Source organism: Dermochelys coriacea, chromosome 7 (assembly GCF_009764565.3).
Source record: "Dermochelys coriacea isolate rDerCor1 chromosome 7, rDerCor1.pri.v4, whole genome shotgun sequence".
Lineage (NCBI taxonomy): Eukaryota > Metazoa > Chordata > Testudines > Dermochelyidae > Dermochelys > Dermochelys coriacea.
In genome coordinates, this window is record NC_050074.1 from 113951292 (window position 1) to 113976380 (window position 25089).

The 25089-nt window shown below is 40.8% G+C and overlaps 1 protein-coding gene across 4 annotated transcripts in view; it reads right to left on the minus strand.

Moving 5' to 3' along the window:
• Positions 1-4516: 4516 nt before the first annotated feature.
• Positions 4517-25089, minus strand: part of TRUB1 (TruB pseudouridine synthase family member 1) — a 42345-nt gene continuing 21772 nt past the window's right edge. For 2 of the 4 annotated variants that reach the window (XM_038411683.2, XM_038411682.2), the window contains 5 exons: positions 17817-17898; positions 11312-11384; positions 7493-7632; positions 6342-6398; positions 4517-5365 (listed from right to left, as the gene is read on the minus strand). In XM_038411683.2, the coding sequence (XP_038267611.1) occupies positions 5151-5365; positions 6342-6398; positions 7493-7632; positions 11312-11384; positions 17817-17898 (567 nt within the window). In that variant the 3' untranslated portion in view covers positions 4517-5150. Of the gene's footprint in view, positions 5366-5516; positions 5588-6341; positions 6399-7492; positions 7633-11311; positions 11385-17816; positions 17899-25089 lie in introns of all 4 variants that reach the window. The other 2 variants (XM_043517980.1, XM_043517979.1) reach the window with 2 other exon arrangements.

Below are 25089 nucleotides of genomic sequence, written 5' to 3' on the forward strand. Positions count from 1 at the left end.
AGAATTTTGAGTAAAGTATACTGATGAGCTGTGCACTTAAATGATCATGCATTTAAAACATGAAAAAACATAACTATCCAGAAATGTTGTTCTCTTATTGAAAATTTGGCTTTTTTTTTTTAAAAACTTTCCCCTATTATAAATAGTAATAATGTAAATTAAGAAGAAAAAAGATAAAGGAGAAGAGCCTAAATAGTAAACTTCTTATGAAAACAATTATGGAATACACGGACAGAATCCCACAGTTGATTAGGATACATAAGATGCCACTGATTACTTTAAAAAACACAAATCAAAAATACAAAGGAATACTGGAGAATTGTTGCAATAAGATGACTGGAGTTTAGGAAGAGAACCTCACATTTGAAAGATGACCTTGTAAAGAAAGTAGGATTCCAACTGCAAAAGCATGAAACAGCGATAAATTACATAACCCTTGGCAAGGACATGGAAGCAGCTGTGGCAAAGGTGCATGTCCAATGGATGCAGAGACTGACAAGTCTGGCACATTACTGTGTGCTAGAGATGATGAGACTGAGCTCAATGTGATTGTATTCAGCTTCAAAAAACAAACCACACTTTTCCAATCAAGCCTTTTCCCGGTAATAAAAATTATATAGTGCATATGTATTGCATATCATCTCTACATATGTGGCATGCTGCAGAGCCATACAATACATTTAGCATGCAATTCTGACCACCTCACCTGTCTTCTGACGACTAACACATCTCATCTGTGTTCTTGGGTACTTCTTATGTCAATCTTCCCAAATCATCCCTAACCAATGCCCTGAATAGATGTGCTATTCAGCTCTGGAAAAGAGGCAGCTCTTCTAGACATAAAGTGAGTTTAAAGTCTGTCATCCCTGGGCCTTAAGTGTTTAAAAGAAAATAAGAATTACCATTGGGCAGAAAGATTCCAAAGTTCCCAATGGGACTGAGCACTCATTTCCAGCCCTGGAAAGTTCCAAGATATTGGACTTTAAGGTCATGAAAATTTTTATGTCTAGAAAAAGGTTTTAGATCCTTTTTACACATCTCAGCAACTTCCTCTGGTCCCCATTCAGCAGGACTCATAGTAGCTAAGGCTCTACCTTTACAAATAGAGGGATACAAGGAGTAGTCCCAAAATATTTTTAATAACTTTCTAAAGCATCCCTGAAGTAGCTATTCTGAGCTGTGACATTAACATTGTGAGTTGCACCTGTGCCAGGTGTAGCCTGCCCCTCTAAGTGTACAAGAGAAATGTGACAGCAGCAAGATACTAGGGACCAGGACTGCTGGGAGATATAAGGGTAGCCTGTGTACAGAGAGGGGAATCTCTGCAGGGAGATTTCAGAGTAGCAACCGTGTTAGTCTGTATTCGCAAAAAGAAAAGGAGTACTTGTGGCACCTTAGAGACTAACAAATTTATTAGAGCATAAGCTTTCGTGAGCTACAGCTCACTTCATCGGATGCATCAAATGCATCCGATGAAGTGAGCTGTAGCTCACAAAAGCTTATGCTCTAATAAATTTATTAGTCTCTAAGGTGCCACAAGTACTCCTTTTCTTTCTGCAGGGAGAATAGACCTGAAAGGCAGTGCTCCATTAAAGAATGTGAGAACAACCAGGAAAGGGCCAGTGAAGAGACCAAGTTGAGCACGTAGAAAGAGGCACAGGGAAGGAGATAGGGTAGGCTGAGTTATGGGACAGATAGCCCAACATTGAAGGTCAGTTCCCTCTATGCTACCACCTTGTGAGGGGTTGTATGGACAAGTGTTTGGAATGCCGTGCATACCTCATTCATGGCTTCACCGACTGATACAGTCCTGTCAAGCTCGCTCTTTACACAAACCACCTTCTAGGTGCCGCTCCCTACTGTAGATATTGGGCACTCTGCAGATATTTTAAAATAGGAACACACTCTTTTTTCCTTCCTTCCTTCCCAGTTTGAAGAGCAAACAATTAGCTTATAGCTTTTTATCTGTGGGACAGAGGGGATAAAGGAATGAGGAACTTGCTGAGGGAAAACTAAGCAGAAGTTTTTCATTTAGTTCTGCAAGTGAGAAAGTCTTCATGGTTGTTCATTCCTCTGTGGGGGTGAGTCCCAGAGTTCAGGCCTCACTCCCTGAGAAAGTTCTGACTGCTGCCCTCACAAACCTCTCCCTGTGGATTGACTGTGTGTCACAAGGAAACAAAAGTTTTATGGGAAGTCAAATTTGTAGAGAAAGGCATTCTCTCAGGTAGCAGGGTCACTCCTATGCAGGGCTTGAACCAAACTCTGTACTCCTTAGATAGCCCATGGTAAGATACTTTTTCTACATACCGTTTCACAAGCCCTCAAAGATGATTCAGGAAAATGCCTGATTAGACAGACACACACACACACACACTCTCTCTCTCTCTCTCTGCTTTCTATGTAGATTTTGCTTAGCACTTCGAGGCTTATCCAAAGCCCACATAAGTCAATGGGAGCCTTTCCATTGATTGTAATAGGCTTTGGAACAGGCTCTTCATTACCAAAATGATGAGTACATTGGTAATGCCTGCAGGAAATTAGACACAATCAAACCAACTCAAAGGCAGAAGAAAATATGTCATTCTGCTGAACTTAAGAATATTTAGAAAGCTTAAAAAGAATACTGAGAAAAGTGGTAAACACCAAGCAAACAGATGAGACAAATGTGTGAGACAGTTATTGCACTATGTACATATGTTACCTAACAATAGAAAAGGAGATTTTCAGTTCCAGTCCTTTCCTCCAAAACAATGCCCTGCAGATATAACAACTAGACTGGCAGACTCTATTCTTGTTGGCTATTGGGAAAAAAACCCAGAAAGATATCCCCAGAATATGTAAACAAAGTGAAAACTTACCATTAAATTCTACAGGACCACTGGGATAACACTAAGTAGGCTTTTATAAGAGCCTAGGAAGACTGGGACAGACAATTTAAAAAAACAGGGCTTTAATCCAAGTCTTTGATCATTCAAGAGATGTATACTGAAAGGTGATTGTTTGCTATTTCATTTGGTTTCCTTTGGAGATAAAGAAGAAAAAATGTTAAGTACCTCACCTGTTGTAGACAGAACTGGGAAAATTACTGATTTTTTGGAGTCACTGGATAGTTCCAGAAAAATCTAAAAAAAAAAGAAAGAAAGATGTGCTTGGGGTGGAAGAAGAAGGAAGAGGTGGTGCCATCTCCCTTATAAACCTATGGCCCAGTGAGTGAGTTAGCACTCACCTGGGATGTGGGAGACCCACGTTGTTTCCTACTCTGCTAATGTGAAGCAGGAAACCCACCCCCACATAGGAGAATGCATGAACTGCTGGGCTGTGGGGTATTCTGTAGCAGGTCTCAATCTCTCCCATTGAAGCTGTTCCAGTTTGTAGAAATATTTCAATAGTCATTGGAGCAGGGACTTGAACTTGGGTCTCTCACCTCCCAAATAGATACCCTAACCACTGGGTAGCTTGGGATGGGTGTCTTGGTCTCTTCTGGTGAAGCTCTTCTACTTGTATAAAATACTTGAATACTCACTGGTCCCAAAAGGGAGAATGACTCTATAGCTGGTGAGTAGGGTGCTCATCTGTGAGACCCATCACTGGGACAATTTTCCAAGGGAAGTGGTGAATTCATCAATCACTTGGAGTCTTTAAATCAAGGTTTAATGTGTGTATATAAAAGATACTGGGCTTGGTAGTGTTCACTTGCATAGGAAGGAAGAGTAACTTCCTGCACTTCGGGAATAGTCTGATGATACTGTATGCCCTACATTATATGACAGAAGGGCAGACTAGAAGATCATAGTGACCCTTTGGCCTTAAAATGGTGGCCTTCTGTAACTGTAACAATGGCCAATCCATCCCACTTAGCTGACAGCTACCATCAATCATTAATCTTTCAGGCAACATGAAGCAAGAGTTTCTCTCAGTGATCACTTCCTTACTAAACTGCACATCCCCAGTACCCACTACAACAAGAGGACTGGTGACCCTCTGCTAACTTCTTCTAAGTAGGGTCAATAATGCTCATCTTCAGGCTGTTACTGTGCTACCCCTTCTTCCAGAAGGAAAGCGTGGCGGGATAGTTCTTTCCACATGGAAAGAACTTATGATAGTAGTGCTTTCCAATGGTCTCCAACAACTTCAGGCTGTAAATCAGTAGGGGTCTGATCTAAATACAACTCAAATCAACTGAAAGGCTCCCATTGACTTCAACGGGCTTTAGATCAGGGCCCAGCTGAGCAACTTAAATCCTTCATGGTGGGTCACTTTGTCACCAACACAATTGCTATTGGGGGCCTCACAGGTCAAAACCCAGTACTACATTTGCCTAAGGCCTCCATCCAAGCCACTGGTGCTGATTAGGAACCTGAGGCAATACATTGGGAAAATAGGTGAATCCCTTCTATCCCAAAAAGGGCACAACAGGTAACTATAATCTCAATATATTTGCAGACAGAAATTATGAAATTTTATCAATATGGAGATAAGCGCATCTCTATGCAGAAAGAAAGAGTCTGTGACGATATTGTGTTCCTTACTGTTTATTTGCATAAGCAGTTCAGCTAAACTGAAATTTTCATCATATTATATTACAACTCATTCAAAGCAATGCTGACCAGGTCCTCAGTGAAATTCCACTGACAGGCCAATCCATATAAGGACTACAGTGGGATCATTTCAAGAAATCTCTTAAGAACTCAAAGTAAAAGTGCCATTTCACATTTTTCATCTTTCAAACTGGCATGGAATTCTGTTTCCATTTTCCAGTATGTGAATTTGATAACAGTTACAGAAAGAAAATGAAATATTTCTCCTTCCAGGAACATTTTGCAAAATTTAAACTTAAAATTTTTATTGCAAATGTAGTATCAAAAATGTATCTTGCAAGGTCTTTCAAGAGTACAATGCAGAGTCTACATTAGTGACAGATCCATTTACAGTGTGCAGTGCAGAATATAAGTGAGGAAATAATAAATGCTGGACACTGTTTGTGTGCGCATGTATCTTAGCACAAGAAAAAGATAGAAAGGGATGATTTTCTTTGCCTTGCAATTTGTCATCCTCAATGCACAAGGTTGTAAATTTACACAGCAAGGCAAGACAATCCCATTCCAATCTTAAGATGCCTCAATCATTCAGTCTTTTTCCTTGACCTGACATCACTTATCTTCACAATTCACAGTGGATTCTTCAGAATGCTCAGTCTTTAATTTTTTAAGAGATGGTTCTACTGCAAGAAGAGACATGCAATGCTCCAAGGACTGTGCAATTTCATCAATTGTCCATTTGTCTTCATGAAGTGCATGCTCCTCTAGTGTAAATGGTCCTTGTTTGGTCCGGGTCAGCTCTTGCACATTGGCACAGGAAGAGAGTTCTATAGCATAAAAAGGAGAAAGCCGCCAGAAAAGGTGAATATTCAAGTTAAAAAACTATGGATGTTGTTCAAAACCCCTAGTGAACTAATTTTTTTCATATATTTTTAATTGGAGAAAAGGGGCTCTTATTCAGATTCTCAGCTCACTTACATCAATGTAAATCTGGAACAAGTTCAACAGGTTTACTTCAGAGTAAAGGAGATCAGAATCTGAATGAAGGTCTTCAGAAGATTTTGCATATTCATATCAAAATACAAAAAGAAAATTAGTAATGTACGTTAAAACAGATCTAAGGTAAAATTTTCAAAGGTGACTTTGGGACTTTGGAGCTTAAGTTCCACTGACTTTTAAAGAGATTTAGGAGCCTCAATCCCTTTTAAAAATAAAGCCTATGCATTTTCTAAAATTTTACTTTATATCACTTACTAGAACAGTATAAAATGAGGAACAATCTATGATAAATACCAATGCAATAATTAATCACCACAGAGACCAAAGAGATTCTGAATCAGGTTCAAAAGGATACAGCACAGATAGAGTTGGCCTTTCGACACAGGATAAAGAACAGTCTCTGAAATATACTCTTAATCTCCTGAGGTATGGGAGAATTTCAAAATGATTTTGAAATGCAATCAAAAGGAGAATTTTGGGTGAGGGACCATGTCTCTGTATTTGTCCTTTAAAGGATCAAGCACACACTGGTACGGGGAAAAATAAATAAAATCACAGGGCCTTGTATTTTTTTTTCTGCCCAACACTTTCACCTTCTCCATTTTTATTCTCTCCCTGTGATTCCTTCACTATTATTTATGCTTCTTTTCTTTATGTGCCAGAAGCAACTACCCTAGCACATCAAAGTGAATGACAGCATGGCAGCCCAGCACATTAGGTTGGTGACCAGAGATTTGCAAAAGGAGAATATTCTTCAATTAGCAGAGATGTACATTCCTTACATCATGCTTTTTCCAGGCCTACCTTTTCCGATGTCACTGACCAGGCTTCTCACATAAAAGCCACCTCCACATTCAACATCTGGAATGTTAACAGTGACATAGTAAATTGCCAGCCCAGTATGAAATCTACTTTACACAGAAACCGTGCTCCCAAACAAATGTAAAAATGCACTAAGCAAACAATAAAGTGATAAAATATTTATATGATACAGTATAAATTATTCATCCTGTAACATATGTGCGGGTGAGATTGCAAAGCCAGAAAGGAGAGAGAGAAAACATAACAGTGACTGAACAAATGCATTATAAATTAACTATTGGCCTTGGCATTTTAATAAATACTTCAGTATCATTCATTTGAAAGGTTTCAAAAGGTCATAAGTTTCATGTTTCCAATGATGAAAAACAGTCATTTTAAGTACTACTCCAAACCGACAATGAACACTTTAAAATATTGACTGTACTTAAAAGTGCACAGCTGACACGAGCTGTGACATTATAAAAACACAGCTTTACTATTCCTGTCTTCCTTAACTCCACGTCCCTGCCCTTCCCAGACTCCTGCAGTGATCAGCTGTTAATCTCCCAACCATAAAATAACTAACTATTTAAATAATACACACCACTGAAATATAGTGGTCATACCCACTTTTAACAACACGACATGCAGTACACCAAAGGGCTTCCAAGGGAGCAATCAGGGTGATTCCAGAAGGCATATAACTGTCCTGCCTTCACTGTCAATATTAGAGGAGGAGAAGATTACCAAAGGTTTCTCCAATTCATTTCTGCGCGTCCTAATGCGTGAACTACATTTCTTTTCAGATGGAAGAAGGGAGTGTGGATCTCCTCTCCCTGAATTGGAAACAGGGTCATATCATTGTTCCTCCCTCCCTCTTTCAGGAGGGAGTGAGCCAGGGGTCAGGAATGCAATTGTGGTGGGTGTGAATAATTCCCTTCCCAGCCTGGACAAGTTCCCCACCAAATGATAATATGAAATCAGCTTACGTCAAATCGAATCGGGGCACTCTTGTTGCACAATGAAGCACCCACATGCAGACGCTCACTGAAATAACTAACCATGTGAACTGAAATCCACTTAGTTATTTCATTTCCAGTTTGAGTGTAGACAAGCTGGGAGCATCAGCCTACATCAAATATTTTGTCCCTTACCCAGTGTGAACAGCGGTGGCTGGAAGTTTTGGAGAGAGAGGCTGTATACTGTAACCGGCCTAGCAGGCTTTGCTTCCACTGCTTCTCCTTTCTTCATCAGAGACGACAGCCTTTGTCCATCTCTTTTCAGAGCAGAATAGCTGGTGGGATAGACCGTACAAATGTATGTCATACAGCTGTAACACAACAAGCCTCCCGTCCTCAAAATCCTATTAATACTGCACTACAAAAGGATATATTTTAGATTTCTAATCCTCTCCAAGTGCTCATAAAAGAAGAACTATTGAAATCATTTGTACACAGGAGCCTCTTTATACGAGAAATAGTTAAGCGCAATAAATGTTAGAGAGGTTTCAGAGTAGCAGCCGTGTTAGTCTGTATTCGCAAAAAGAAAAGGAGTACTTGTGGCACCTTAGAGACTAACAAATTTATTAGAGCATAAGCTTTCGTGAGCTACAGCTCACTTCATCGGATGCATTTGGTGGAAAAAACAGAGGAGAGATTTATATACACACACACAGAGAACATGAAACAATGGGTTTATCATACACACTGTAAGGAGAGTGATCACTTAAGATAAGCCATCACCAGCAACAGGGGGGGGGGAAGGAGGAAAACCTTTCATGGTGACAAGCAAGGTAGGCTAATTCCAGCAGTTAACAAGAATATCAGAGGAACAGTGGGGGGTAGGGTGGGAGGGAGAAATACCATGGGGAAATAGTTTTACTTTGTGTAATGACTCATCCATTCCCAGTCTCTATTCAAGCCTAAATTAATTGTATCCAGTTTGCAAATTAATTCCAATTCAGCAGTCTCTCGTTGGAGTCTGTTTTTTGAAGCTTTTTTGTTGAAGTATAGCCACTCTTAGGTCTGTGATCGAGTGACCAGAGAGATTGAAGTGTTCTCCAACTGGTTTTTGAATGTTATAATTCTTGACGTCTGATTTGTGTCCATTCATTCTTTTACGTAGAGACTGTCCAGTTTGGCCAATGTACATGGCAGAGGGGCATTGCTGGCACATGATGGCATATATCACATTGGTAGATGCGCAGGTGAACGAGCCTCTGATAGTGTGGCTGATGTGATTAGGCCCTATGATGGTATCCCCTGAATAGATATGTGGACAGAGTTGGCAACGGGCTTTGTTGCAAGGATAGGTTCCTGGGTTAGTGGTTCTGTTGTGTGGTGTGTGGTTGCTGGTGAGTATTTGCTTCAGATTGGGGGGCTGTCTGTAAGCAAGAACTGGTCTGTCTCCCAAGATCTGTGAGAGTGATGGGTCGTCCTTCAGGATAGGTTGTAGATCCTTGATGATGCGTTGGAGAGGTTTTAGTTGGGGGCTGAAGGTGATGGCTAGTGGCGTTCTGTTGTTTTCTTTGTTGGGCTTGTCCTGTAGTAGGTGACTTCTGGGTACTCTGAGAGTCACCTATTCAATACTTGCATTTTAAAAGTGTTCATAACTGAATTCACTGCTTCTGAAAGTGAGGAATCAATCGTCGGTAGGGTAACTGACTCAAACACATGGCCCCACTGAAGCTTATGGGACCAACACACATACCAAATGTTATGTTGGGCCCATGATCAGTAGGCAATGCAGCTGATGCTGTACAGACAGCTTCCCTTCACCTTGACCCTGACTCAGAATATCTCCACTGCTTCAGTCTTGAGTCTCTCATGAGAGGCAATTGCCAACTACCCAGCCTTGTTTCAGTATGTCTAACTGACCACTATTGATTAAACTGGATTAATTTAATTAGTGACAAAGGGCCTTATCCAAAGACCATTGTAGTTATCAGCTCAGGATGATGTTAAAAAAGAAAAACTACCCAAGTTTACCAGAAGTGATTTATATGCATCTTGAAGAAAATAGGCTTAAATTTTCAGGAAGCTAGTATTGAAATAATCTCAAACATTTTTTTTTTTAAACACAGAAGTTAAAGTACCATTCTGTTTACAGAATGAAGTGGAAGTCTCAAAATATTCTCCACTAACTGGCAGATAATGCAGTGTCTTGACAAACTCTTGCAAAAATAGTATCGGATTCCTTCTCAAAGTTAAAATTTTGCCACAAAACACAGTACCATGTGACCATTTGTATCAAATGTTCAAATCAACATAACCCTCAGCTCTGAATTTGTCAAGTTAATAAATTCTACAGCCTGTGTAACCCACATGCCTAATAGGAGGATTTCTCTTTAAGCAATCTATAGAGAAGGGTGTGTAGGAATGAGCTGTGTCTGGTTCATTGTTGTTAGGCAGATGCACAATTAACACTCCACCTCAGAAGTTTCTGGAATTGGGTGTGGTAGTTTTGGGTATGGTCAGTACCTTCCCAGTAACTGGACTCAGACTCCACGAGGGTAGCTGCTTTACAGAAGGCCATACGCAAGTGTGTGGGTTGGGAGAAGCGGAGACACGAAGCAGAAAGCAGGCTGTTTCCCCCTGACTCTGAAGCCTTTTGCAGCAGGATAGTGATATGTTAACCCTCCAACAGGGAAGCCGTGGCAGAGTTAATTACAGAAAGGAGAAATTGGAAGGGAAAACTAATTTCTTTCATTTTAATTGTATACTTGGAAGTTGCTTGATTTTAGCCAAACTGTTTTAAATTGTCTCAACTTGTGTGATTCTCCAACTTTTCTCTTATTTGAATGATGATGGGGAAAGTGTCATTTATGTTTTGCTTTTCTTAATTTTGTATTTTTCTTGTACAGGTTTTTTTTTTTTTTTTTTTTTTTTTTTTTAAGTCTATATACTTAAACTGAGCAGTTGGTTAATTAGTTAGCTGACTAGCAGAGGAGGAAGAAGAGTCTGCATGGATTCCAGCCAGAGATTTTTGCAAGCAAGTGGAGGGAAGATGTTGCAGTGCTTTTGACTCAGCAGACTGTATACATTTTGGTGATCAAAGACTGTAGCTAAGACTCAGGTGAACTTAACCTAGGTTTTTGGACCTCTGAGTTACTTCTTACCGTGTTTTGGTTGGGAATCATCTGTTTATATTTGATTTGTTTTCTTTACTTATGTTTACATATAACTGGGAAGATAATGTATGTGGGTTATAAAGGAGCATGTCGTGTTATAGAAATTAAGGTGTTATTATTATTGTTTCTTTATCATAACATTTTATAAAGTTGGTACTTAAGAATTAAACATTCCTTTTTTTTTTTTCTTCCCTTTTTGGACTTGATTGTGGGGAGGTTGACCCTGTGCAATCCTTGCTGAAAATCCTCAAGGAGTGAATTCTGAGTCTCCATGTGCTTTTCTATGGGAGTTGTTTTTAGGCACTAGGATAGGGGTTCTCAGACTTCATTGCTTCACGACCCTCTTCTGACAACAAAAATTACTATAAGACCTCAGGAGGGGGCACCAAAGCCTGAGTCCAACCGAGCCTCACTGCCCCAGGTGGGGAAGAGGCCCAAAGCCTGAGCCACACCGCTCCAAGCAGGGGGGCCAAAGCAGAAGCCCCAGGGCTTCAGCCCCAACATTAGCTCCGCCACCAAAGGCTGAAGCCCTTGGGCTTCCTCTTTGACCCCAGGCAGTGGGGCTTGGGTTTCAGCCCCGGGCCCCAGTAAGTCTAAGCCAGCCCTGATGACCCCATTTTAATGGGTTTGCGACCCACTTTGAGATCCCGACCCACAGTTTGAGAACTGCTGCACTAGGATAAAGGCAGTAAAGTAAACTCTAGCCCACTCAAAGGTTGCACCTGCCTTGCCAATATCTTCTTGTCAAAAGAGAACTCTTTATTTATGGCAAAACTGGATTCTGCTGAAAAATGCTCCAAGTGGAGTAATGCTGCTGGCAGTGCCTTTGTACTACAGAACTTACAGTGGAGGAACTTGCATTATGTCCCCCGTAAACTTTTTCAACACACGTTCAAGATCTTCTTTTGTTATCTGATCTGTCAAAAGGAAACAAGATATACGTTAGCATTGATTATTTATATAGGGCTCATGGCACTTTACAAACTGGTACAAAGAAAAGGTCCCTGCCCTTTGGATCTTATAATCTAAACTAAGAAAAGAATCTCATAGAAAATGGTGGGAGACACAGTGGTAGAGGAGGAGGTAAGAGTGAGAGTAAACTTAAGCTAAGGAGGGCAAATTGTCTGGGTTGATTTACATGTTTCTTGTGGTTTTAAAAATTTAGTTAAATAGTCCTATTTTAGGCACCAATACAGAAAGATGCTCCAGACTGCAAATATTATTGTTACCTTCTTTTTGTTCTGTCCTTACACAACACCTAGCACAGTGGGGTTCTGGTTCACTATTAGAGCTCTTAGATGCTACAGCAACACAAATAATAATTAAATCCCATTGAAGTCAGTGACACTACTCATGTGCTCAAGCATCCTGTTCAACTGCAGCTTTTATTTTTTTAAAAAAAGTAAATACAGTGGGCCTGATTCTCTGTTCTGATACTGTCCCTTTGCCAATGCAAAGTGTCTGCAAACCCAGCAGACCTGGCCAGCTGGCAATTTCCCTTGAACAGGATCTCTGGGTAGAGTAGACCCGCATAGCTGTTCTGTACCATACCACTTCACAGCCTCTGTCATAAGGGGGAAGGGAGTTGTAGTTAGGAAATCAGTTCTAAGGCCTGGTCCACACACAGTTTTTGTGCCAAATTTAATTATTTCAGTTAGGGGTGCCATTTCCTACTGAAATAGTTATATCAATACAACCCCTATTTGGATCCAGTTACACTGGTAAAGAAATGCCTTATACTGGTGTAATTTATCCCCCTACCTGTACAAGAATACTGCCATCACTGCATCCATTACCAGTACAGTAAAAGTGATACAATTTATGCATGTAGGGAAGCCCCCAAGTGAGTTTTCTTCCTTTCCCTGGATACTCTGCTCCCCTCTCTTTTTTTCTTTCTGCATAACTGAGTTAAACTTGGATAAAGGCTTAACTAGTTCCATTTCTCTCACCCTTTCCTTTCATGTCCTCCCCCAACCCACTCTCCTTTATCTTCTTGAATTAGGTAGAGGCTCCCCATTCATCCCAGAATTTAATGGACATTGTGAAAGTTAATGCTCCCTCCCAGCAGATGAAACTGGTAGTCATTAGCAGGAACTGGGGCGGGAGGGGTTATACTCAGGAGCTGAAAAACCCCAACATGTTATTTTATTAATACTTTCCAATTTCCATTCAAGCCTGAGTATTCATTTTTCTGGAAAACTATATTGTAAGACTATGAAAACCTTTCAGAGTAGCAGCCGTGTTAGTCTATATTCGCAAAAAGAAAAGGAGTACTTGTGGCACCTTAGAGACTAACAAATTTATTAGAGCATAAGCTTTCGTGAGCTACAGCTCACTTCATCGGATGCATTTGGTGGAAAAAAACAGAGGGGAGATTGATATAGACACACAGAGACATGAAACAATGGGTTTATCATACACACCCCTAGAACCCCGACCTGGGGTATTCTATCTGCTACCCAAGATCCATAAACCTGGAAATCCTGGACACCCCATCATCTCAGGCATTGGCACCCTGACAGCAGGATTGTCTGGCTATGTAGACTCCCTCCTCAGGCCCTACGTTACCAGCACTCCCAGCTATCTTCGAGACACCACTGACTTCCTGAGGAAACTACAGTCCATCGGTGATCTTCCTAAAAACACCATCCTAGCCACTATGGATGTAGAAGCCCTCTATACCAACACTCCACACAAAGATGGGCTACAAGCTGTCAAGAACAGTATCTCCGATAATGTCATGGCTAACCTGGTGGCTGAACTTTGTGACTTTGTCCTCACCCATAACTATTTCACATTTGGGGACAATGTATACCTTCAAGTCAGCGGCACTGCAATGGGTACCCGCATGGCCCCACAGTATGCCAACATTTTTATGGCTGACTTAGAACAACGCTTCCTCAGCTCTCGTCTCCTAATGCCCCTACTCTACTTGCGCTACATTGATGACATCTTCATCATCTGGACCCATGGAAAAGAAGCCCTTGAGAAATTCCACTATGATTTCAACAATTTCCATCCCACCATCAACCTCAGCCTGGACCAGTCCACACAAGAGATCCACTTCCTGGACACTACGGTGTAATAAGCGATGGTCACATAAACACCACCCTATATTGGAAACCTACTGACCGCTATTCCTACCTACATGCCTCTAGCTTTCATCCAGATCATACCACACGATCCATTGTCTACAGCCAAGCGCTACAATATAACCGCATTTGCTCCAACCCCTCAGACAGAGACAAACACCTACAAGATCTCTATCATGCATTCCTACAACTACAATACCCACCTGCTGAAGTGAAGAAACAGATTGACAGAGCCAGAAGAGTACCCAGAAGTCACCTACTACAGGACAGGCCCAACAAAGAAAACAACAGAACGCCACTAGCCATCACCTTCAGGCCCCAACTAAAACCTCTCCAACGCATCATCAAGGATCTACAACCTATCCTGAAGGACGACCCATCACTCTCACAGATCTTGGGAGACAGGCCAGTCCTTGCTTACAGACAGCCCCCCAATCTGAAGCAAATACTCACCAGCAACCACACACCACACAACAGAACCACTAACCCAGGAACCTATCCTTGCAACAAAGCCCGTTGCCAACTCTGTCCACATATCTATTCAGGGGATACCATCATAGGGCCTAATCACATCAGCCACACTATCAGAGGCTCGTTCACCTGCGCATCTACCAATGTGATATATGCCATCATGTGCCAGCAATGCCCCTCTGCCATGTACGTTGGCCAAACTGGACAGTCTCTATGTAAAAGAATGAATGGACACAAATCAGATGTCAAGAATTATAACATTCAAAAACCAGTTGGAGAACACTTCAATCTCTCTGGTCACTCGATTACAGACCTAAGAGTGGCTATCCTTCAACAAAAAAGCTTCAAAAACAGACTCTAACGAGAGACTGCTGAATTGGAATTAATTTGCAAACTGGATACAATTAACTTAGGCTTGAATAGAGACTGAGAATGGATGAGTCATTACACAAAGTAAAACTATTTCCCCATGTTATTTCTCCCTCCCACCCCACCCTACCCCCCACTGTTCCTCAGATATTCTTGTTAACTGCTGGAAATAGCCTACCTTGCTTGTCACCATGAAAGGTTTTCCTCCTTTCCCCCCACTGCTGCTGGTGATGGCTTATCTTAAGTGATCACTCTCCTTACAGTGTGTGTGATAAACCAATTGTTTCATGTTCTCTGTGTGTGTGTATATAAATCTCCCCTCTGTTTTTTCCACCAAATGCATCCGATGAAGTGAGCTGTAGCTCACGAAAGCTTATGCTCTAATAAATTTGTTAGTCTCTAAGGTGCCACAAGTATTCCTTTTCTTTTTATGAAAACCTTCTTAGTTTTGATTTTGATAAAGGAGGGAACTACTTGGCTAAACTAAGCAGCTTTTCTTAACAGTTAATCCCATAGCTTTAGGGGAATGATTTTACAGGACATTTGAGATGTAAAGCACATATTTTCTTTCCAGTAAGAGAAGAGAGTGGGAACACCACATCAAATTTCCCTAACTATCAAGATTTAAATATCTAACCCATTAAAGCTCACAGAGGCATCATTATGTTTCTCTATGCATTCTAACTATTGCCATTTTATTGAGCAAACACCCTTATTAGCTATCTCTTCTCTCTAGATTTCAGAGTAGCAGCTATGTTAGTCTGTATTCGCAAAAGAAAAGGAGTACTTGTGGCACCTTAGAGACTAACAAATTTATTTGAGCATAAGCTTTCGTGAGCTACAGCTCACTGCTCACGAAAGCTTATGCTCAAATAAATTTGTTAGTCTCTAAGGTGCCACAAGTCCTCCTTTTCTTTTTGCGAATAAAGGCTAACACGGCTGCTACTCCGAAACCTGTCAGTTTAATGGAGCTATGCCCATACATATCAGTTTAGGATCTGGGACAAAGTCTGCTTGCAAATGATTTGCAAAGAGGAAAAGAGAGGGCTGTTCTTTCTCTTTTATAATTATTCAATCAGTTCTATTAATGACATCCCTTCACTTCACTGGTAAAGATCTGGAGCTGGTCCTTTCAAGTTCTGTTCCCAGTGCCTGGATTTAGCCAATAAGAGGCTGGGGAGAGACATGGGTGTACTACTGTGGATCATTACCAAAGGAGCCACAAAATGTAAACGGCTCTCTCAGAAAAGCATCAGAGGAGCACTAAACCAAGTTCACAGCTACTTTCAAAGTCCATGTTCATTTTCCAACAGTAAGACAATAACATGAAACAATTTCCACTTGAGGAAGCAAGAATCAATCTAGCTGTATGAGGTGCTTTTTCCAAAAAAACCAAACCAAACCAAACCCATACCTATTAACTAAAAGATTGGGAGGGATTAAAATCCAAGCAGACCTTTTCAACACATCATTGCAATGTGTAACTTATATTTACAATGGTTTGTTTTCTAAACTTCTGTCTAGAGACTTTTCTATAAAATTTTACTGCTTGCTTCTAGTTCAGACAGTGGGCAGTTTTCTGTAAGTGTTCTCCACTCTGACCCAGTGTGATCCTTGAGGAAGAATTCTGCACATCTCCTAGGCCGCTTTCCCTCCCCCACACTTAGGACTCAGTCCTGTATTCCATGGGAGTAGGGAGCACTTGGCATCTCACACGATTAGGACCTAAAGGTCAAAGGGAAGTTGAAATTCAGCTCCGAACCTCAGCAGTGTATAATGTGAAAAAAAAATCAGCAACTGTGGAGGAAGCTGAAACCAGCTGTTTGGGAGGTTGTTAAGAGATGGGAAGAGAAGGAAACAATAGGGGGAAGTATGGGTAGAGGAGAGCACATGGTTCTTCTGCTCTCCCCTTTGCAGAATTCACAATACAATCTCGCTGGTCTGCACTAATGGCGGCAAGCCCCAGCAAATTTCTGAATGCAGTGAAGACAGCAAGCAAGCAAGGCTAATGGATCATGAAACATACCTGGTTCATCCATTCTGGCAATGGGAATTGAGTTTTAATTACTTGTGATAATACTTCATCATGGCCTGGTGAATGTTCTGCAGTGTATTTTGTCAGCATAACAGAGTGTTAGCACAGAATCATGCATTCTGCCTTTCTGAGAAGCAAGTAGAGACCACTTTGATTTGCACCTATTATAAAACTGTGTGGTTTAGCAACTAAGATGGGCAACCTTACAAAAGCCTAGATAGATGGATAATAAGATTCTATTGTAGCCCCTGACCACTCAGTATTGAATGGAGGTAGTGTGAGTAAGTTCTCTGAGCAGCACCAGGCAGTCAAAAAGATATTACCAGCCAGCATCGGCAATGCAGTTCAGGGTGAAACAGGAACTGGTGCTTGCCTGCACCAAGGGTAAGGAGAAAAATTACAAACAAGAGGGAAGGGAAAAATTCAGCATATCTTCTTCATCACAAGATAATGAACAGTAATTTTTTGTATTTACCTGTTCCTAGGTATCAGAAACAGAGTGGGCCTCTAAGAGTTGCTAGGAGACCAACTATCTATAGCATTCTTTTTATGTTGGGAAAGAATTAATGGCAAACATTTTCAGGTGGGTTCCCAATTAGTCCTGCATTATTTCTCAGACACACAGTGGTTTCTTTGCCCTACCTGTGAATGCACTCCAGAACGTGTGAACTGACAAAGCAATAAATATAATTAGTTCAAAACTGTCAAACCTATGCACCGTGGTCTTTGGGTAAGAGAGGTTCATTTATTTAGATTGCTAAGAGCCAGCCTGCAAAAGAGAGACAGCATGAACAAGTGAAAAAGTGAAAAGGTGAGTCTATGCCAGCCCCATCTTAAAATAAAAAAGCCTGTACTTAAAGGGGCTTTTTGGAGGAGAGACGAAAGTACTTCTTTCCTTCTGGGTTTGAATGGCAAAGGCATCCCTCATGGGATTGCGCACTGAAGGATGACAATTTTACTAGTGATGCCAGTACACTGAAGGCAAAACAATACAGCTATGCCTGATTCTATTTTTCACCTTACTAGTTTGAGGCTAGTTTCTTGAAAAAACTGAAATCAACCACTGTGCTGGACCCAGCTGTGAGATCTTAGGCACTGAGGTTAAAACTGAAAGAATCATGCAATTTGATTTAGAAATTACATTTAATTCTCAGCATCATATGAGACACAAAGCTCTAAAGAGCTATATCCTCTTGTTCCCAAGAAGGTATTTTTCTTTTAACATTAACCATTGCAGCAGGTCAGTTGTTTTCCTTTCCCTCAAATGCAATGCCGAAAAAATTCAAGAGTGTGAAGTCCAAAGCTTCTCCTTCATTTTGGTAAGATACAGGCCATTTATTGCACTTTACATTAATCTATATCTATGATTTAATTAAAATTACCATAAGGCTTTTCTTCAGTTACTTTTCCTGTAGCATCTAATGTATCAGTAGCTTTTCCCAATTCCCCGATGGCCATGTACTTCTGTGAAGAAAAAATAAGAGAGATTAATGTCTTTAAGAGTTTTAACTGAACATCCAGTGAGAACTTCAGATGACACTACTAAAGCTGGATCATGAATAACCAACTAGACAACTCTGGGGAAACAAAGATGGAAATATTAAGACAGGAAATTCACAAGAAATGAAATCCAGCATTACATGGACATATCTTTTCATTGATTTAGGATTTTCAAAAAGAGTTAGGTAATGTGGTAGCTAAGCGACATTAAAACTAAGTTGGTGTGATGTAAGGGCTTAACAATAGAAATATTTTAGTGAAATAAAAGAATGAGCAAAATATTTGCCATAATATCATCTTAAATACAGTAGGATTTTTCATCCCAAAGGTCTACACAGTGCTTTACAATCTTAATACAATATGAGACAGAGAGAAGATGAAGGACTTATCTACCACTGTAATGCGGCCATCTCTGAGGCAAAGCAGGACAACTGTTCAGCAGTGAATGGAGTATCACACCATAGTATGGACAGGAAAGAAAGAAGAATTATCTGATTATCAATGCTATAAAATTTATTAGCACAACAATTACACACCCTGTAGTATAGCAAAGGAGATAGCGCCAATACAGAACGCCTAGTACTCCATGCATTATTCACATCATCCCGCGTAGGGACCCTCAGTGCAGGTGAGCTGGCTCACACCTAGTCATCAAGTCAGCATTTTCCAATGTCTCCCACTGCCCACAACCTGGGTACCAACTTTTATAATGGTTTATGCTAACACCCACTAGCCTTATACATATTTAGTGATAGTTTTAGCCACGGGCTTCCATACCTCAATAATATTGGGGTTCCTAACATCTATAGGTTAATTAACCATTTACCTCATAGTTATTAGAATTTAAGTCAACTAGTTGCTAGAGTATACCTGCAATTAGAACATGTAAGTTTTGATTAAACTCAACATCCTCCAAACTTTCTCTAAAATCCCAAAAGCATATCTCTGCGGTTCCTCCTCACTTCACCATTTTCTATCGTGTACCACTGTAATACACACTTTGTGACATAAGGTCATCTATGAGTTAGTTCCTTATGAAAAGCTAGGCCTTGATTAGGCTAAGCTAATTGTCACACAGGTATCAGGCCTGTATGCCCTTGCATTACAGCCACCTACACCTTATTCATATGGCCTATCAGTGTCCCTGGGTGCCAGGCTACAATAATCTCCAAACAAACAATCAACAAAAGTTACTGGTTTACAACTCTCTCTCTCTCTCTCTCTCTCTGTGTGTAAATAAAGCAATAAGGAGAACAGTCTTCAAACTACTGTGGCACAGCCAGAGAGCAAGGAAGGATTTTTGAACAATAAGATGCAAAATAAAATACTATATATTGGACAACTTTTTCAGATGTTACAATGTGTGTGTGAACAGGTCTGAATGGTTCTGTTACTACTAAACCTTTAATGTCTTTCATTAGATTTCAGGCTGAAAGAAGTTCCAATGGAATGAAAGCCCTGGCATCTTCCTGGCATGGATGATGATTTTTTAAAATCTGGTTATAAGCAACTAGCCTCAGGCTGCCCATTACAACCACATTGTTAAATTTAACATTCCAGCAGTGGAGAAAAATTCTTTATGCTGGATCTATATAAAAACAGGTTATAGAAACTCCATCGCTGAATGGTGAACACATTCCACAGCCTGGGTTTCTATCTCTTCGGTTCTGCATAAGGTCATAAACCTTTCTAATTTACAAAAAGTGCATGTATCAAAGAATAACTGCAAAAAGAAAATCCCAGTCTAGTTATAGACCAACAAAGCGAGGTGTGCACTAATCCACATCTAGAGAAAAATCAAGCCACAAAAGGTCCAGGAAATTGAGAGTTATATTTGATTCATTATCAATCTCAACAGCTCCCTTGGGTATTTGTAATTATCTATTACAGTCCTCATAGGCCATTTACAGGGTCTGGGATCCCTTCAGTCCCTGCTGATCACAGGAGGTTGCAGAGGAGAGGCCAAGAGCTCAGACTGAGCCTAATGCTCCTCTTAGACCTCACTTGACTGTCTTAGAATTCGGAGTTGTCTTTCCTTGGAGTTAAGCTCTCCCTGCCCTCAGAAACATCTACTAAGTCTGATTCTGGTGACCTTTTCCCACCTCCACTGGCTATTTCTCTCTTCAATTTTTAGAAATACATCTACAGGCACCAATCCAGCTCTCTCATAAGTGATAAATTACCACATCGCCATAAAGAAACAGCTGCTCCTCAGCACCTCCACCTCAGCTCACACCCTCAACAGAAAGAGAAAGAGTGGGCACTGCAGCGCACTCCAAAGGGTAACAAAGATAGGCTTGTGGAGCAAGTTCCAATGCTGAAGTCTTCTCACTGAGAACACCCCACCAGCAACTCCCTCTCATCTCTACTGAGCAAGCTCTGGCCCAATCACCTCTGCTAATCTCTCCCTGGATATACACTTGAGAGTTGATCTCTCAGGTAACCAGGTCCCAAATCATTTAGGGATTCATGAGTTAAAACCAGCACCTTGAATTCAAGCCAGAAGTTTATTGGGAGCCACTGCACGTCATGGAGCACCAATCCAATGTAACCCTCCTTAACAAGCAGGCTGCAGCATTCTTCACTAGCTTCAACTTCCAGCCCCACCTATAGCTATCTAATCTGGAGGAGACAACGGATGGATAATTGTGGCAAAACCTGTATTGGACAGAAATGGTCACACGTGCCCTGCTACTATCTGGAGAGGGAAGCTCTTGCTTCTATAGCAACTGGAGCCAAAGCCAGCGTGGCAATCAGAAAAATGTGGGAATTGACAAACCTCCCAAGTGCACTGCATTACGCGATACATACAACATTAGTGCTGCCTGCCTGTTCTTGTGTGCTGAAAACTACAGCTGCGGTTCACAGGGCAGGGACCAGTGATTAGAGGAGGAGACGACCCTCCTCTGCCAACTCAGGGCTTTCTGCCCTGTCTTTCTCTCTCCTCTCTGCAAAAAGCAGACAGGTGTCTGCAGGGGTGACCCCATGAACTAACAACTGTAGAGAGTGAGGAAGCAGGCCAAGCCACTACATTTTTCCATGGGAGACTGAGCTGCTCCCAGACTAAACTAATTTTATTGTGGGGCAGATCAGGCAGCACCCAGCACCTACTTCCCCTCCAAAATTGCCTTCCCTAAGGCATTCCATGTGAGATTCAGGTCGAAACCCTCTCTCTAAGCCTCCCAGTGCTCAAGCAAGCTGTGCACAGATTTTCTCCCACCACTCTTCCACACTGTAAGAGACTGTAAGAAACTGGCTTGTTTCATTCACACAGTGAGGAAATATCCCTAAAAACTGGTGTTAGTATCAAAGTATTGGGCATTCTGTCAATTATGGTGGGATGTGGAACAAAAACCAGGTGTTCCACACTTTGATCATTCGTGACACATCTAGATGGCTTGGGTCACCCACTGGCAGATTTGCAGGATGAGAGATGTGGGGCAGCTTTTTTTCTGGAGTCACCACTGCAGGTGGGACCCTGGTAACCTGAGCCATTCCCTTTGGCTCTGCAGGGTAAGACTGGCGGGATTCACACACAAATGGCAAACCCCCGGGGATTATATAACAAGGATGTTTCTTTTGTTAAAAGAATAGCCACTCTAAATAAATGCTTTCAGTTTTAGACTTCAATGGATATTTACCAGTTAAACCCTGATACCCATGCTTAATATACAGATTTACTGGAGCGGGGGGGGGGGGGGGAGAGAAAATGTACATGGGTTCTCTGCACCCATATCTAGGAACTTTAAATTCTTTCTAGTCAGTTTCACAATGGTAAGAGACCCTGGGCTGACTGCCAGGCATGTCCATACCACTTGTCAGTGAAAATGCCAGAGAGACCATGGGAATAGTACTTCTCAGTTTTATTTTATATATCAAAGTTTTATTGGGAAAAGGGTCAGAGACCTGAAATCCTGAATTATAACCTGTTTTAAAAGCTTTTTTAAAAAATGGAACAGCAACTTTTAGAACAGACACTCAACCTCTGGGATGCAATTGTAAAATAGGGTCATTAATAGCTGTCTTTAAAGTTGCAAGGTGGCTCCCATTGCTGGAATTTCCTGGAAAGGAAGGACTGTAGGAAGTAGGACAAATGGTTCTTAGAGTTCATTTGAGGATAAGCTATTTTCAAATCAGAGCAGCAATTGAACATGGGACTGTCGGAGGGAAAAAAAAGCTAAGAACCCTATTTGATAGACTGAGAATTATCAGAGAAATCAGATCTGAGATAAATAGAAGATCAATATATGTATGTGCCTGACAAAGATGTGAGCACAGGAAGCCTACAGAGGTTGCAAGGACACTGGTAGCAATCAGCTGGAGCACAAATGGGTAAGTGTGCATCAAAACTACCATGCTGGTGCCTAACCATGCAATTGCATGCTTTGCGCCTACAGTTACCAAACCTGCAGATGCATCTTGGTTGCAAACTTGGGCCTCTGTATGTACTAAATTGGCCCTATATGGTTATTTATAAAAGTACATTCAATTTGTGTCCATAGATTCATAACATTTATCACTAACTCCTGACCAAGATTAGTTATTTATCTAACTTGTTAAATTTATTTCAATAGCACCTAAAGGTTTCAGGCAAGACCAGGGTTCCATTGTGCTAAGCACTGTTCAAAACAAATAGCAAGAAACAATGCCTGGCTCTAAATAGAAAAGACAGCCCAAGGATAGGAGAAAATGGATGATTATTTTAGTCCCAATTATTTTACAAAACAAAAGGACTTCCAGCAGCCATGATCAGACATATTAAAAGCAGGAGGCCCGCAAACAATTTGAAAATGTTACCAAAAGACAAAATTAAGATTACAGAGGGGACAAAAAGAATTTTATGACAAGTTCAAAATTAACAAATAGCAAACATGTCCTCTTACTACAGAAAAACTACAATTTCTCTCCTCTAGCATCCATTTTTCTCCTGCGTGAAAAAGCTGACTTTGTGCTAAAGCTGTACTAAATTTTATTTACTGCTAGATGCTGTAATTGTTCAGTCATTGCTGAAGAACTCTGATCTTTACCCTAGGACTAGCTGGATTGTCTGACCCCTTATATCAGCCTCTTACTTAAAACACTCCAAAACATGGGGTGACCTGATTTTCAAAGTGAAACACTAGCAACACCCATCAGGGTGGAGCCTGCAGCCGAAAGTTCTGCCAGAGATCAGGGAGTGATTTGATAACTCGGGGGATGTAGTGAGAGACTGCAGGGAATTCCAAAAGCCAGAACAAAATACTAGAGTTTTGTAAAAATATTAGGGACCTCAGATCATCCCCCAGATTTCAGTGATACATGGTCACACTGCTAAGCACAAACAAGGTCTTACAACATGCAGACCTACTTAAGAAACCAGCTGCTTGGTAGTACTAGGTCTTTTAATTCAAAGTTTCCAGACACCGTCCCCACTGGAAACTCTCTGCACTCACTAGAAAAAAAAAAAAAATCTCAATCTTGGTCTTGAATAGAGTTTTGTTTTGACACAAGCTCATTCCCTCCTTCCCACTGCTAAACTCTACCACCTGTGCAATGGATTACACAGGGGAAACACAAACCCCCAACCCTGCACCTAACTTTTTGAGGAATCGGGTATTATGGAAATTCTGGATTTTCTTTCTCCCAGAAATAGAACAGACTCTTCACAGGAGAAAAGAGATTGTTTTAGAATGGTGCAATGTGGTATAACTAGGAATGTCAAAGTAAATTATGAAAATTAATATTTAGGTTAAATCCAAAGAAGTTTCCTCATGCTAAGATCTAGTAAACTCCAAATGGCAGCAGCACAAGAATCTCTGAGCGACTAGAAAGGGGCACTAAAAGGAACAAAACTGCTTCAGCGTAGGAATAGACAGATCTGCTAACAGGTCATCTGTTTCTGACTCCCATGAGTTCATAATTAAAAAAAAAAAGAAAAAAAAAGAGTTGACTCAGTGTGTTATTTAATATTAATGTTATTTAATATTTTGTTAAAGTGGGAAGGAAGAACTGTATATGTAGCGAATACAAATATGTAATTTACAGAGGTCAGAAGGAGGGGGTGGGTGTAAGAGAGAGAGAAAACAAAAATTTTAACTGGAGCGGACTCTTTAAATACTCTTCATTTTGTGAGGCAATAGTTCCCACAGCACAATAAGTGCAGCCTCTTCAAAATTTTTAATACTGTACTTCAAAAAAGTCTGAATATTAATAGAGCATGAAGCAGAGATATTAATAGGTTAGCCCCTGTGGTTAACATGAAAGAGAGAGACTTGAGAAATACACAGCATGCAGAGCCACCTCACTAATGGTAGGGCAGCAGGCAAATTAATACCTGCACTACATACCTGGGGCCCTTTTATAACCTATATTTTGGGGGGAAGATGTGGGAGGAAAAAGAGGGAGGGGAAGGGAAACCAGAAGAGTGTTTGAATTCAGTAGCTCCAGTACCTATGTTAAAAAAAAATATATAGGGTAATAAAAATCTTCCAGTGCAGATATAAATCACTAGAGTGGATTGTCAGAGACTAAGGTTGCAGAAGCATTTCCATTCGAACCCCCTTTTCAGACACACAGAACTTTCCAAAACTCACATTTTGCTCTGAAATTTTCCATGTGAATTTTTTTTCTTAACTTAAGCAAACACTCTTGAGTTGTTTTTAAGATAAGAGGAGAGGGGTGGCGAGGGGGAAGAATTGGGGATATGGAAAGCAGCACTTTCCCCATTATACAAAGAAGATTCTATCTGACCTTCCCTCTAATAAAAGGTATCTCTAGCAAAAAGGAGTCATAGTAGGAAGATCAAATTTGCCAGAGGAGTAGCTCCTATGGGGGAGGAATGCCTTTATGTGTTCCAGTGAAAACTGATTTTGATTTGATCAAGTTACGATCTGCTGGAAAAAACTGCATAGTTGATATACACAGTATGTTTTGCATTGAGTTCTCTCAATAAACTCATACAAGGATTAGCAGCTGTGCACCTTTTGCCCTGCAAAATGTCTCATTGGCACAAGTCATCTTATCAAGATCAGTTACTTAGTAGCCATAAACAACACATTTCCTTTTCACGATATATGGCAGCCTTGCTTAGGTGCAATTCAAGGGACGAGACTGTTAGCTTCAAATATAACATAGTTGTCAAATGAAAAAGCCTATATTTGCCAGCAGCATTTCACT